This window comes from Herpailurus yagouaroundi, unplaced genomic scaffold, assembly GCF_014898765.1.
Source record: "Herpailurus yagouaroundi ecotype Mexico unplaced genomic scaffold, PumYag 161, whole genome shotgun sequence".
NCBI classification, from domain to species: Eukaryota; Metazoa; Chordata; class Mammalia; order Carnivora; family Felidae; genus Herpailurus; species Herpailurus yagouaroundi.
Window position 1 is genome coordinate 15321737 of NW_024412402.1, and position 15654 is coordinate 15337390.

At 40.1% G+C, this 15654-nt stretch overlaps 1 protein-coding gene and 1 non-coding gene across 2 annotated transcripts; both read right to left on the minus strand.

Moving 5' to 3' along the window:
* Window positions 1–12421: 12421 nt before the first annotated feature.
* LOC121035696 (U6 spliceosomal RNA) lies at window positions 12422–12524 on the minus strand. The gene has a single exon (XR_005793033.1). It is a non-coding gene; the product is annotated as a U6 spliceosomal RNA (small nuclear RNA).
* A 775-nt stretch (window positions 12525–13299) lies between these two features.
* OR6M1 (olfactory receptor family 6 subfamily M member 1) lies at window positions 13300–14247 on the minus strand. The gene has a single exon (XM_040482791.1). The coding sequence runs from the start codon at window positions 14245–14247 to the stop codon at window positions 13300–13302; it is 948 nt and encodes a 315-aa protein (XP_040338725.1).
* Window positions 14248–15654: the final 1407 nt, after the last annotated feature.

Sequence of the window (15654 nt, forward strand, 5' to 3'; positions counted from 1 at the left end):
GTGCAATAAAGTGAAACACAATAAAATGAAGAGGCATGCCTGTATTGGTTTCTGTGTTGGGAAGGATTAGGAATGAATGAAGGGCTTGGAAAAGATGTTGCCATGGAGATGGGCTTAATCTATATAAACATTGGAGACTTCTGGTTTCTGTCAAAGAGTGAAGCAACATGTGTTGTTGGCTTCCTCACAAAAAAAACAATCTGGGAGAAACCAAAGAAACAAGAGGGAAGCATGGTTTCCAGAACCGAATGATAATGACTATGAAACCAAAAAACAAAGCATAAGAAACTCCAAGGAGACAGAAGGTGGTCTTTTTTAACTGGGTGGATAGTGGCCACTTAGTCCCTGGCAGCAAGAGGAAGCATTGGGGGACTAGATTGTGTTTCATCTGCAATGCCTTTAACCAATCCTGGCCTGCCCTCTCATCACAGAAATAAGTTGAAACAGTCCAACCATGAAATATCAGGGCAGCGCAAAACTGGACTGAGTGAGGAACTGATGGAAACAGGTGTGAAGCGGCCAGCCACACACAAGCCTTCACACCCTCACGGCTCCCCTGCAAACCGCCAAGGCCCAGGGGAGCCACCTCCAGGTGGCCACCTCCATCAGACCAGAGGTGTTGTCTGACGGAGGAGCCACAGCTGGAAGTGAGGACAAGGCTTTGTTCCTCGCCACTGGGGCTCTCAACTGTATCCATTTCTTAGATCAGGGGTCAACTAACTTTTTCTATAAAAATTTTTTTTAATGTTTATTTGTTTTTGAGAGAGGGAGAGAGGGAGCACAAGCAGGGGAGGGGCAGAGAGAGAGGGAGACACAGAATCCGAAGACAGATTCCAGGCTCTGAGCTGTCTGCGCAGAGCCCAACGCGGGGCTCGAACTCAAGAACCGTGAGATCATTACCTGAGCTGAAGTCGGACGCTTAACCCACTGAGCCACCCAGGAGCCCCTCGACTAGTGCCAGATAGTAAATATTTTAGGCTTTGTGAGCCATCTGGTCTCTCTGCAACTACTTAACTTTGTCCCTGTCGTGCTAACACGACCATAAGTAATATGTAAACAAATGGAAATTTCTGCACTTTAATAAACTGACTTTATAAAAACAGGCAATGGGTCCAATTTGGCCCATGGCCATAATTTTCAGACTATTCTTACATTAATCAGATTGATGCAGACTAATCCATGGCCTTTGGCTCCTTGCCAACAGGCATTACCAAAACCAGCATTTGGTGTCTCCAAGGGTACATGAATTCACAGGCAAGCAACAGACAAAAAGGAATGAAATTTCTATTAAAAAAAAAAAAAAAGACAAAACAGACACCTACCAACTGAGTTACTGAGAGAACAGAATTTAAATATGCAAAATAAGAATATTCAAGGAGATCAGGGAAGATACTAGAAAAATAAAAAAGAATGGGAAGTCAAGCGTGAACCCAACAGGAAAATATAATAATTAAAACACAATAAACTGTAGCGTGGATATAAATGAGAATCTTACTAGTGAGTTGGAACATCACATTGCGGACTCTGTAGAATGTAATAGGAAAGAAGGATAAGATAAAACCTCTTTAAAAAAAACCAAACAGCTAAGAGATACAGAAGAGTTCCAGTAGGAAAGAGAAAAAATGGAGAGGTCATATTCGAGGAAATAATAGAGACACATTTCCCAGAATTAGAAAAAAAAAAAATCTCTAATTGAAAAGGCTTATTATAGGGGCGACTGGGTGGCTTAGTTGGTTAAGCGTCCAACTTCGGCTCAGGTCATGATCTCACCACTCTTGAGTTCGAGCTTGGCATCACGCTCTGTGCTTACAGCTTAGAGCCTGGAGTGTGCTTCAGATTCTGTGTCTCCCTCTTTCTCTGCCCCTCCCCTGCTCGTGCTCTGTCTCTCTCTCTCTTTCAAAAATAAATAAACAAGAAAAAGATTACAAAAAGAAAAGAAAAGGCTTAAAACAGAAGAGAAAACTGAAGCTTTATCTGTATGAAACATCTCATGAGAAGGAAGTCTCCAAAGAGATGAAGGTTTTCAAATGTAAAAGACATAAAACAAAACTGTAAAGAAGAAAATGTAGGAGGGGTGCCTGGGTGGCTCAGTCAGTTGAGCATCTAATTCTTGATCTCAGCTCCTGTCCTGATCTCAGGGTTGTGAGTTCAAGCCCTGTGTTGGACCCTGTGCTGGGTCTGAAGCCTTTAAAAAAAAAAAAAGAAAGAAAGAAAGAAAAGAAAATGTAGGAAAATGATTTTGTAATTTGGGATGGGTTCAAACTCATAAATTATAACTCCAAGAATTGATAAATTTGAGTCATCTCAAAACCAGGACTTTTTTTTTTTTTTTTTTTCCAACAAGGTACACCATGGACAAGTTTAATATACACATGACCAACCGGAAGAATACTTTTTTAAGTACTTTTAAACCATTAGCAGAGTGCCTGGTTGGCTCAGTCAGTTAAGTGGCTGACTTCAGCCCAGGTCATGATCTCACGGTTCCTGACTTTGAGCCGCGCATTGGGCTCTGCATTGCTGGCGTGGAGCCTGCTTGGGATGCTCTCTCTCTCCCTCTTTCTCTGTCCCTCCCTCATTCTCTCTTTGAAAATAAAGAAATAAACTTAAAAAAAAAAACCCAAAACATTAGCAGCCTAACCCACCTGACAAATGAAATTCCCCTAAGGCTGCTGTTTCTTACTGTTTCAAAAGTTCTTAGCAACACTTATCTTTTGGTTTTTGACAAAACTATTGAACACCTACACGCATGGTAAGCCCTGGTCTCAGTTCTTTGTGGTTTGGAGTTGTGCTTTGGTCCTTCTCAAATTTCCTGGACTAAAAAAAAAAAAACAAAAAAAAAAACAAAACCAAACAAACAAACAAAAAACCCCAAATTTCCTGGCCTAATCTCTGTTCTACTCACTTTCCTTCTTCGTCCCTTCCTTCGCAAGGGCCGATTAGACAGGATTCACTTACTGATTGATCCTGCCTAGGAATACTGAACCAGCAAATTCTCGTGCCTTACTACACACGGCATGATATGCAAATCCACAACACTGCATCTCACAGGAGCTTATTGGAGATGCAAAACATTGAGCCCTGCTTCAGATCAAGCAAATGCGAATCTACAGTTTTTAACAAGATCTTCAGGTAACTTGCCATGATATTCAAGTTTGAGAAGCACCGTGACAGCTTTGGCCGAAGGCCTGACATCGCACACAGCACAACCACACCTTTTATCCTTGGAGCAACTCAGAAACGGAGCGACTTGCACGATGTTACCGATCTAGTTTGTGGCCGGGCCGCTGACTGGAACCCAGAACCTCTGATTCTCATTGAAGGCTTCTTTCTACACCACAGAGTAGTCTGGCATTTCCAGGTTTCACAGAGGTCATCCCTGGTCAGGTTTTCCCCCCCTCTCTAATCTGTGTCAGTTTGCGGTCAGCCTCAGCTGCTCCTGTCAGCTGTTCTTTCTGAGTCCGGTCTTGGTCCACATGCAGGAGACAGCTGTATGGTTCCCCTGCCAGTCGCCTTCGGGCACTGTGTGGTTGTGGTATGTTCTCATGCATGCGCAGAAGAGAGCGCGGTTGGGCTTTCTGTCAATATGCCATGCGACCCGGGCCCAGATTGCATGTGTGTGTCACCTACGCCTTAGTGACATTTACGGCAACGAGGCTGCTTTTCCAAGTTTATAGAGTTGGCTCCTTCGTGACCTCCTTGGCACACTTGATGTAAGAGACTTTTGTTTCTCACTTCCTTAAAATATTATTCTGCGTGAAATGAAATTTGAGTTTTCCATTCCGTGAACCTGATTCTGCTCCAAAACGGGGACCCTTCTGGGTTGGAAGTTGGAAGTCCATTGCTGTGTGAGTTACTGAATTTTTCAAATGCCGACGTTACGCATTTTGTCTCCAGAGCCTTCGTTGCTAATTTCTGTTATCTGGAATGTAATCTGCAAATAGCAAAAGCCTTAATTCTCCTGTGTGCGCCACAGACTTCTCTCTAAATTTTAAGATTTGCGTCTAAGGTGAAAATCAGTCGAGAGAGAGAGAGATGCCTGGGACCCAGGCTACCAAAGTCTCCATTTCTTGACCAGCTGTCTATAACAGCTGCAGCTTCTCCCATGAGTTCCTAGAGGGTCAGGCCAAGAAAAGCAAGGCTCTTTGTTACTAGTCTTGGAGCCCAATCTCGACGTATTTTTTTGATGTGGGCTATGCCACGATTTCTCCTGCCTGATAGAGGAGGTAGAGTTTTGACTAAAAGTGGGTTCGGTTCATCCCTCAGGGTCACACTCTAATATTGGTCCTTAACATCTTCCCCCTTTGACGGCATAAAGAAGCTTAGAAAGGCGTCACCGTACAAAAATCTGTCACACTTCTATTCATTAACAATAAACGATCCAAAAAAATTAAATAAGAATCCCATTTATCACAGTGCAAAAAATAATAAAATACTTAGGAATAAACTTAACCAAGGAGGTGGAAGACTTGTTCACTGAAACCTATAAATCACTCATGACAAAATTGAAGAAAATGCAAATAGGAGAGACATCTATGGTTATGGATTGGAAGGCTTAATATTGTTCAAGTGTCCATCCTACTCAAAGTGATCTACAGATTCAATGTAATCCCTATAAAAGTCTTAATGGTAAATATATATATATATATATATTTTTTTTTTTTTTTTTATAGAAATAGAAAAAAATTGAAAAAGTCATATGGGATCACAAAAGATCCCAGAATAGCTAAAAAAATCTTGAGAAAGAGCAAAGCTCTTTCTTTTTTTCTTTCTTCCTTTCTTTCTTCTTTCTTTTTCTCTTTCTTTCTTTCAAGTTTATTTTGAGAGAGAGACAGAGAGAGTGTTGTCAGTGCAGAGCCTGACTCAGGCCTCGAACTCATGAACTGTGAGATCACGACCTGAGCCCAAATCAAGAGTTGGACACTTAACCCACTGAGTCACCCTGGCACCTCTTCACATTTCTTGATTCTAAAATGTATTAAAAAGCTACAGTAATCAAAACAGTATGCCCCTGGCATAAAAACAGTCACAAAGACCAATGGAGCCTGTTAAAAAACTTCAGCTGAGTAAATTTGAATATTTAGTTGGCTTTGTTAAGTGATTCATGCATCAGGCAGCATCCCATCTAGCAATCAAAAAAGAGCTCCAAGAAGCTGAACAAAAAGGAAGGATTTTATAGGCAGAAAGAGGGTGAGATAATTAGTAAAAGGAAAAAAAGAAAGGATTATTTCAGGCAAGATTTCTTTCCCTTGGGGGAAGAGTAGTGGATCTTATCATGCAGATTCCCTCATCTTCCTTGCAGGGGCAGGGTGGATGGAGAGGGCCCATGTAACAGATGACCTCTTTGGTGCTGACCAGAAACTTCCTGACTGATCAGTTAAGACTACATTTCTGGGAGATGTTGAAACTGCAGTTAGTTTAGATATTAAGCCTCAGTTTGGAACTTGGTCTAAGTGACCCCATTTTGGGCCTGTGGTTCTTTTCTTTTTAACATACAAATAGAAAGCCCAGAAATGGACCCATGCATTCACACTCAACTGGTATCTGATGAGGGAGCTAAGAACACACCATGGGGAAAGGACAGTCTCTTCAGCTAATGATGTTGAGAAAACTGGATATCTATGCGAAAAAGAATGAAACTGGGCTCACACCATACACAAAAATGAGCTCAAAATGGATTAAAGGTTTAAACAGAAGACAAAAATAAACATAAGACTTAAAATTGTAAAACTGCTAGGAGAAAACATAGAGGAAACACTTCATGATGTGGGATTGGCCATGATTTCATGAACGTGACACTAAAAGCACAGACAACAAAAACAAAAATAAACAAGTGGACCAACATCTAACTTAAGAAGCTTCTGCACAGCGGAAGACAAAATCAAGAGTGAAAAGACAACAGGATGGGAGAAAAATTTGCAAACCATATATGTAATAAGAGGTTATTTCCAAAAATATATATGGAACTCCTACAAGTCAGAAAAGAACCCCCCAAGCAACTGATTAAAGTGGGCAAAAGACTTGAATAAACATTTCTCCAAAGAAGACATAAAAAAGGGGAATAGGTATATGAAAAGGTGCTCACCATTACTAATCATCAGGGAAATGAAACTCAGAAACATAATGAGGTATCACCTTACCCCTTGTCAGAATGGATATAAAAAAACAAAAGACAACAAGTGTTGGCAACAATGTGAAAATGCTGGGACCTGGGTACACCATTGATGGGATGTAAAATGGTGCAGCCATTATGGAAAATTGTATGGAGATCCCTCAGAAAATTAAAAAATATTCCACTTCTGGATACATATCCAAAATATTTGAAATCAGGATTTTGAAAAGATTGCTGCACTTTGGTGGGGTTCAAGGCAAGCTTCCCCAGAATGTGCCACTTTGGCATGTCAAGTATTTTTAGCTGAAGACACTCAAGGTCCAATAGATTTAAGAAGAACTTTTTATCTCCTCTTTAATTGCCTAAAAGAATTTAGATAGGGAGGCTGTTCCAGGAAGAGAGCCATTCCCAAAGATAATCTTCTATTAAAAAAAATTTTTTTTAATGTTTTTATTTATTTTTGGGAGAGAGAGAGAGCATGAACACAAAAGAGCATGAGCAGGGGAGGGGCAGAGAGAAAGAGTGAGACACAGAGTCTGAAGCAGGCTCTCTGAGCTGTTAGCATAGAGCCTGATGCAGGGCTTGAGCTCATGAACTGTGAGATCATGACCTGAGCCAAAGACAGATGTGTAATGGACTGAGCCACCCAGGCACCGCAGTTTTTTTTTTTTTTTTTTTTTTTTTTTTTTTTTTAACATAAGAAGACTTCATGTGGCACGACAAACATTTGTTTACCAAACATTGGCTTTTCCCATTTTCTGTGAAGTGTGTTCCTTCCCTTTAAGGTCCCAGACCCCTCCCACTTTCTCTTTAGCTCAGGTAAACCTCAATTGCCTGATTATTGGAGAGCCTCTCCTGTCTTTGTGTGGCTTCAGTATGTATGGAATTAAATTTAGTTCATTTCTGTTAGTCCATCTTGTGCCAATGTAATTATCAGGCCAGGCAAAGAACCTAGAAGAGGAGAGGAAAAGTTTTCCCGTAACACACTTCTGTTCATTGTAGCACTATTCACAACAGCCAAAATATGGGAACAACCCAATGTCCACTGATGTATAAATGGATAAAGAAAATGGCGCCATATACATCCAATGGAATGCTATTCAGCCCTAAAAATGAGGAAATCCTGCCACACGTGACAACATGGATGAACTTGGAGTACATTATGGAAAAGCCAGTTACAGAAGGACAAATAGTGCATGATTCCAACCTATATGAGAAATCTAAAATAGATTAATAGAAACAGAGAGTAGGATGGTGGTTGCCAGAGGCTAGGCGAAGTTGCTCTTCAAAGATCTAAAGTCTGAATTCTGTAAGATAAATAAGTCCTCCAGATCTGCTGTACAATGCTGTGCTTATAGATTACAAGCCTGTGTTGTAGACTTTAAATTTGTTAAGAGGGTAGATCTAATATGAAGCGTTCTTGCTATAACAAAAACAAATTACTCTTGAAGTAATGTGATTTGGCACAACAATTACATTAATTATTCACTAATATTATTGTCTATCAGTCTGCCTTCGTTTTCTGAGATTTTATCTTGATGGGCCCAATATATTCTTTCAGGGGTACTTTTTAACTCAGGTAGTTCCTATAAACAGTGTTTGGTAATAAAAATTAATATGAAATTTTTAGAGGGCAATTTTCATTTTTAGAAAAGTTCATGTGTTCCAAGACTAACTAGTTTTAATTCTAGAAAAGTTCATATTTTCCAAGACTAACTAGTTTTAATTCTAGACATTCTAAATTTGTCCCTGAAAAACAAACTAATCTATGCACAAAGTTACCCTAAAAAATGAAAAGGATTTCAAAATTAAGTATTGTATATCTTTGGAGTTTTCATTTTATGGTTTGCTCAATTCTTCCCTTGCTTTAGTATGTATACATTTCAATGTATTAATGGTTGCAAGTTCCATTTTCAATAATTGCTATTTCCTAAATCTTAAAACGTGGAACTATTTGGCACTATCTGTTAACAGCTTGGTTGAATATTGCTGATTAATTTTGAACCAAACACAACCAAAATTTAAAGGTTCTCAAACAGTATAAAATCAAACTGGCTACAGAAACAAAGATAATAATTCCACTGAATTTTGTTATATTCACTATTAGCTCATGATGAAAACAATGGAATTTCGGTAACTCTCTCTGGGTATATATTTTAATTAAGAAGAATGCAACCTTGAAAAAAAATTGTAGATTTTTTTGTTTGTTGAAATGTTTAAGAAGTAACACTGAACTCAGAAAGATGCATTCTTGGAAAATCTGATTAAAGTACATGCGTGTATATGAAAAGTATTCTATTTATGTTAGTTGTCAATATTTAGATAACAGGTTATTTTAATGGACATGGGCATAATATATTTTACATTTTTATTAGGTTATTTTTTTACAGAAAAATGTTTATTTTTGAGAAAGAGAGACAGAGAGCAAGCAGGGGAGGGGTAGATAGAAAGGGAGACACAGAATCTGAAGCAGGCTCCAGGCTCTGAGCTGTCAGCACAGAGCTGGACACAGGGCTGGAACCCACGAACCGTGAGATCATGACCTGAGCTGAAGTCGGATGCTTAACCGACTGAGCCACCCAGGCACTCCTAACATTACTTTTTGCATATGAATTTTCAGATGGAAACATTTTGTGTTTAAAGTTTGCTTATAAATAATAAATATTTCAAAAACGCTTAAAAAATTAAAAAAAAAAAAAAAAGCAGAAGCGTGGAAAGAATCCAAGGGTCCAAGGGAAACCACACCAGGGAGAAGAAAAAGAATTTGTCTATAAGACCTAAAGCCACAGGCCTTCAATAAAGAGGCCATCATGCCTCTCTGCCCTATACCAATGGGTAATGTGGGAATTACAATAGGGGAAGGACAACCAGCAGTAGGAGATCTCAAGTTTCTCTTACTGCACCATATATATGTATGTATATATTTCAGTATATGTATATCTCAGCCATGTATATATGAAAGAGGATTCTGAAGATTCATAAACACTTGACAGGTTCACTTATCACATCTAAAGCACCAAAACACTTAGGATCTAATAGATCCTGAATTTGAAATATGTCGTAGAGTACAATGTGCGCAAGTGACCCCCTGGTATCGTGCAATTCATTGGACTTGTTAATTGCTCCTCCTCTGACCGGAGGAGGTAAATTGTCTGGGGGTTGTGTGTGTGTGTGTGTGTGTGTGTGTGTGTATGTGGAGGGGTGGTGGGGGAGAGGTGGGTGGCAGGTGACGTGTCTTGCACTCCCCCTGGTGGTTAGAGTGTGTTACTAATGAAACTTAATGCTCAACTTTAACCCCAAGAAGATGAAGAACATCCTTATAGTATTTATGAAAACAAACAAAAACGTGATTAGGTATTAAAAAGGCAGAGCATAGGGGCGCCTGGGTGGCTCAGTCGGTTGAACGTCCGACTTCGGCTCAGGTCATGATCTCTCGGTCTGTGAGTTCGAGCCCCGCGTCGGGCTCTGTGCTGACCGCTCGGATGGAGCTGGCTTTGGATTCTGTGTCTTCCTCTCTCTTTGCCCCTCCCCCACTCACGTTCTGTCTCTCTCTCTCTGTCAAAAATAAGTAAACATTAAAAAAAAAGGCAGAGCATAAAATTTCTATCAGTCAGGGCTAAACCTGGTAAATTACTAAATTCAAACAATGGATTTTTGTGGCTTTTCAGTTTGCTACTAAGATGGGTTTATTATTGAATCTTTTTGTTGTTGTTGTTTGATTATATTAAAACACTAGGGGTTACATTTCTAAATATAACAGTATCCAGAGAATTTTTCTTGTATTTGCGAATCACTTTCAAACTCCTAAGGCATTCATGAGCACTCCTTTTCCAAGAATTTTAATATCTTACTCTTCTTTAAAAAAAATTTTTTTTAACGTTTATTCATTTTGAGAGAGAGAGAGAGATGGACAGTGTGAGCAGGGGAGGGGCAGAGAGTGAGACACAGAATCGGAAGCAGGCTCCAGGCTCCGAACTGTCAGCACAGAGTCCGACGCGGGGCTCGAACTCACAGACCGCGAGATCATGACCTGAGCCGAGCCGGACGCTCAACCGACTGAGCCACCCAGCTCCCCCCTAATATCTTACTCTTCTTTGTCTCTGTTTTATGTAGGGCAGTACGGAGCATGTACAACAGTGCTCTAGTTGTTTCTTCACTTTACTCGGAGAACAGTTGTGTGAATTGGATGGGATGTGAGAGTTCTTATAAAGTTGTCTCAGATATTCAAATATACTATGTCGGAATTGTGTCTGACTTATGTGCCTTAGGGGTCCCAGATGGAGACTAGGATATGTGACATGCTGGTGGGCAAAGAAGTTCTGAGTCAATTTATATCAGAATATTGGCTGGAGATGGTGGGCACGTGTGGGTAGCATCATGGTGGTGAAGATAACAGGGCATCTGTTTCAGATACTGATTACCTACCCACGTCATGTGGATTCATTTTTAAATCTTATACGCAGAGGGGCCATATGAAGAAGGTGAAGGGCTCTTTGAGATACAGGGCATAAGCCATGTTACATCTGTGCCCAGGTAGTGAAGCAGGATAATGGGGATTCTCCTAACTTCTACTTGGGATATGGCTTCGTGTCCCTCACTATAGCAGATAACATCAGAGCACAGAGCAGCATATCCAGCATCTCAGTAGTCTGCTGTTTTGGGATCATGGAAAGACACCAAAAGCTTCTTCGTCACTTACATCCACTTTCTTACAGAGGGAATAGTCTGCAGTGACAATGAGAAAGTTGTATTTTCGAGCCTCTTCAAAAAAGGCGTAACTCAGCAAAGGGCAGCCAGAACCAGATAGTATTAGGTGGAAGTTCATACCTACACATGAAACATCTCTTGGGGAATCCAAGAAACACTTGGTAGTAATTGCATAGGAGAGTGAGAGTTAATGGTACGTGTCTGGGTGAGAAAGGCAAGTGCCAGTGACGTTTGGAATTTTATTGTGACCTGCTTTGTGTCCACAGACTGGTGAGGTCAAGAGGAAATTGGGTCCCAACTCCTACGTGTAATCCTGCATGCAAGAGAAAGAGTAGAAAAACTAGTGGAAACCCTTTTTATGGACACTTTGTCTATAGTTCATGCATATTGCATTTCAGGTAAAAAACAAACCCATTTTCTACAAGGCTCTTTGTCTAATATCATCATGGCCAACTCTGTCTAAGAATAATGGTTGTTAACAAAACATAAAATAATACAAAGGTTTTTTTTTTTAAAGCTGTGAAAGTGTAGGACAAAGAGAATGGTCATAAATGATAATGATTATAATGGTGACCACTGTTTGAGAGTACTTCTACAATAAATGTTCTTTTAAAGGTTTATTTATTTTTGAGAGAGAGAGAGAGAGAGAGCGAGCGAGCATGAGTAGGGGAGGGGCAGAGAGAGAGGGGGACAGAGGATCTGCACTAACAGCGGTGAGCCCGATGTGGGGCTTGAACTCATGAACGATGAGATCATGACCTGATCCAAAATCAAGAGTCAGATATTTAACTGACTGAGCCACCCAGGCGGTCCTTTTCTGTTTTTTTTTCTTTTTTCTTGTAGAGTCAGAAAAAGACAAGAGATATTTAGATCACAAACGATTTAAGTGACTGAGAAAAGAACTAATAAATCTGACTTTTACCACAACAGCTGGGAGCTCTGATTTGAAAATCTTCCTTATTGTATGTGTGTGTGTATATATACATATACTTCATCCATTCATCAGTCAATGGGCATTTGGGCTTTTCCATAATTTGGCTATTGTTGATGATCCGCTAACCTTCTTTTTAAATTTTTTTTTTTAACTTTTATTTATTTTTGGGACAGAGAGAGACAGAGCATGAACGGGGGAGGGGCAGAGAGAGAGGGAGACACAGAATCGGACACAGGCTCCAGGCTCTGAGCCATCAGCCCAGAGCCTGACGCGGGGCTCGAACCCACGGACCGCGAGATCGTGACCTGGCTGAAGTCGGACGCTTAACCGACTGCGCCACCCAGGCGCCCCGTTCCGCTAACCTTCTTGAAAGTGTTCACTATGTTTATATTTTCTTTATGTATGCACACTATTTCACCTGCTTTATTTTGGCTTTTACCCCCCAAATTCCATTAAACATTTTACCAAAGTTATTCATGACCTGCCCTTCTTAGGTTCCTTTTCTCAGCCAACATCTCTACCTTTCACTTGGGTTTTCTTTTTCAGTGACTTTTTTTTTTATTGAAATGTAATTGATACACAAATTAGTTTTAAGAGTACATCATAGTGATTCAATGTTTTTATACATTATGAAATGACCTCATGACAAGTCTAGTTACCATCTGCCACTGAGCAACGTGGAAGGCTTCATGAACTTGGATGTCACCCTCGTGCAGGAGCCACGCAGATCCTCTTTGCATTGTTCCAGTTTTAACATATGTACTGTAGGGGCACCTGGGTGACTCCATCGGTTGAGCGTCTGACTTTGGCTCAAGTCATGATCTAATGGTGTGTGGGTCTGAGCCCCGCATCGGGCTCTGTGCTGACAGCTCGGAGGCTGGAGCCTGCTTCGGATTCTGTGTCTCCCTCTCTCTCTCTGCCCCTCCCCACTCATGCTCTGTCTGTCTGTCTGTCTCTCTCAAAAATGAAATAAACATTAAACATTTTTTTAGAAAGTATATGTGCTGCCAAAGAGAGCACTCACTCAGGTTTATAGACACAGGCTTGATGGCATCCTGAGTCTTCCCTCTTTTTTCCTCACTTCTCGTACCACATGAGATCTAGGTAAATAAAAGAGGTGGAAACTGAATCTCTTGAAATTTTCAAGCATGCCTAACAAGAAGTTAAAATGCTCTAACTTTAAATGTCTTATTACAAGTAGTGATGCTTTATTACCTATTAGTTCGTGTAGAGACGGAGACAGCAAGGCTCAGATAAGTTGTGATGTGGTCAAAATCACCTGGAAAATAAGCTGACTTAGTCAAGACTAGGTTTGGAAACCTCTGGATCCTACTTAGGTAATGTTTCATGGTTTAAAGCTATGAATGTACAAGGGTTTATGGATTCATTTTTTTTTTTCTAGATGTAAGAAGAACTTTTTTCAGTTCAGTATGGTCATTGTTCATCCTGTTGACACCGTCTCACGTTTCTGGAATGTCAACATGGCACAGTACTCGTGCAGAATGAATGTGTTGAAGATAAGAAATGTGTGGTGTACTAAGCACTAATGTCAGGTTATCCTTAGTATCAAGGACATGCTTCTGTTTATTGTCTCTCTCAATACTTCTTTCACCTTTTCATTTCTCAAACTATAAATAAAAGGATTCAGGAGAGGGGTCACCACTGTACTGAGGACAGCAGCTACCTTGTCAAAATTCAGGGAATAGTTCTGATTGGGTCTCACATACACAAAGATATTGCTCCCGTAAGCAATGGAAATGACCGTGATATGAGAAGCACAGGTAGAAAAAGCTTTTTGACGGCCTTGGGCCGAGGGGATGCGCAGGATGGTAGAGATGATGTAGGTATAGGACGCAGTAGTGAATGCCAGGGAGCTCAGGATGACAAGGGCAGATAGGAGAAAGTTGATCTGCTCAATGAGGTGAGTTTCTACACAGGCCACCTGCAGAAGAGGGGCAATGTCACAGAAAAAATGATTGATTTCTTTTCCACAGTAAGGTAGCCTTGTCACTACAATGGTTGGTACCAACACAGACAGGAAGGCTCCTACCCAGCAGCTCAGAACCAGCAGGAGGCAGGTCCTGCTGTTCATGATGATGGTATAGCGCAGGGGGTTACAGATGGCCACGTAGCGGTCAAAGGACATCACTGCTAGGAGGATAAACTCCACTGTCCCCAGAAAGAAGTAGAAATATGTTTGAGTGATACAGCCAGCAAAGGATATGGTTTTCTTCTCTCCTAGGAGGCAGGCTAGCAACTTTGGTGTAACGACAGTGGTGTATAAAATATCCAGAAAAGACAGATTACTGAGGAAAATGTACATTGGGGTTTGCAGGTGATTATCAGTCCATATTAGGAAGATGATGACAATGTTTCCTATTGCTGTTAGTGTGTAAGTCAGCAAAAGAACCACAAAGAGGAGTATTCGAAGCTCCAGGAGAGTGGGAAAGGCGATCAGGGTGAATTCAGTCACTGTGCTCCCATTTCCCATGGGCATGGCTACACAGCAGGCAGGGTCTCCCTTAAGAAGAAAAGGAAGATCAGCTTGGGAGATCATTTTATAAGTATCTGTTGAAAATGTGTTGTAGAGAGTGCCTTACATTGGGAGATGGGCCAGGGGTTTAGCCCTTGATCAGAAAATCATTCTTGTGCATCCTAGGGAAAGTCAAAATATCATTTAGACACAACTTTTTCCATAAAATGAAGGGAGAAGACTGGATGAAAAAAACCTCTAAGCTTCCTTCCAGTAATGAAATTCTAGTTAGTCTCATTAAATGAAACTTCTCTTGAGTGCAGCCAGCTTCATGTTCCCAGTTAAAAATACGCTATAAAGTACTGACTCACACTTTAGCTAGAACTATTTTTTCTGAAGTTTACACTCACTGAGAGAGAAATCCTTTAAAATACTTTCTAGCTTTTTCTATAACAAATTTTCTTTCACTTTGACAGTTGATAATGATGACCTGCCATGAGTAAGAGATAAAGATTGACTCTCCCTGCCTCCGATACTTGGTGATTTCCAGAGTCTCTCATTTTTGAAAGTCTTTTCCTTACACAAGTAGATTTATGGAAACAGACAAGAAATATCTGAAATGGACAATGGTTCAGGCTTCCTGCTAATCACTTTAGATGACACATCAGAAGGGAATACTGGATATTTTATCTTTAGGTTATATCCTGTGTCCAAAACCTACCTTCTACAAATTCTGTGAAGTATGTAATAATATATACATCAAATATCTGGCTGATTATTATTTTTTTATTGAAGTATAATGAATATACAATGTTATATCAGTTTCAGGTTTACAACACATTGGTTCAACAATCCTATATATTACTCAGTTTCACCATGATAAGTGTAGTTACTGTCACTATACGTTATTGCACTATTATTGACCATATTCCCTATGCTGTACTTTTCATCCTCATGACTTATTTATTTTATGAGTGGAAGTTTGGTTCTCTTAATCCTATCTATCTATCATCTATCTGTCTATCTATCTATCTATCTATTTATTTTTAGATCCCATATATAAGCGAAATCATATGGTTTTTGTCTTTGTCTGACTTATTTCTGGCTGATTATTTAAGAGGACGTTATACAATGTGATAAAACCAGAGAGGTACACATTATACACAGGATAGCAAAATTGAGGTAATTTAGCTTATTTCATTTACTTGATCAGTTGAAATCATCAAACTGTACATCAAGATCATACAGTTGTTCTTTATCCCAGTATCTGAGATGTGTTCTTTGGCACAGTATCCCACTTCAGGTTAAAAGCACCCATTCTTTAAGTTCAATGCTTTCCTTGTCTAAATTTTACTTAGCTCTTCCTTAACAGATAGATTAGAGCCGTTCCCCTCATTTCCCTTTTCCCACCTCCCCTCCTACCCCATCTCC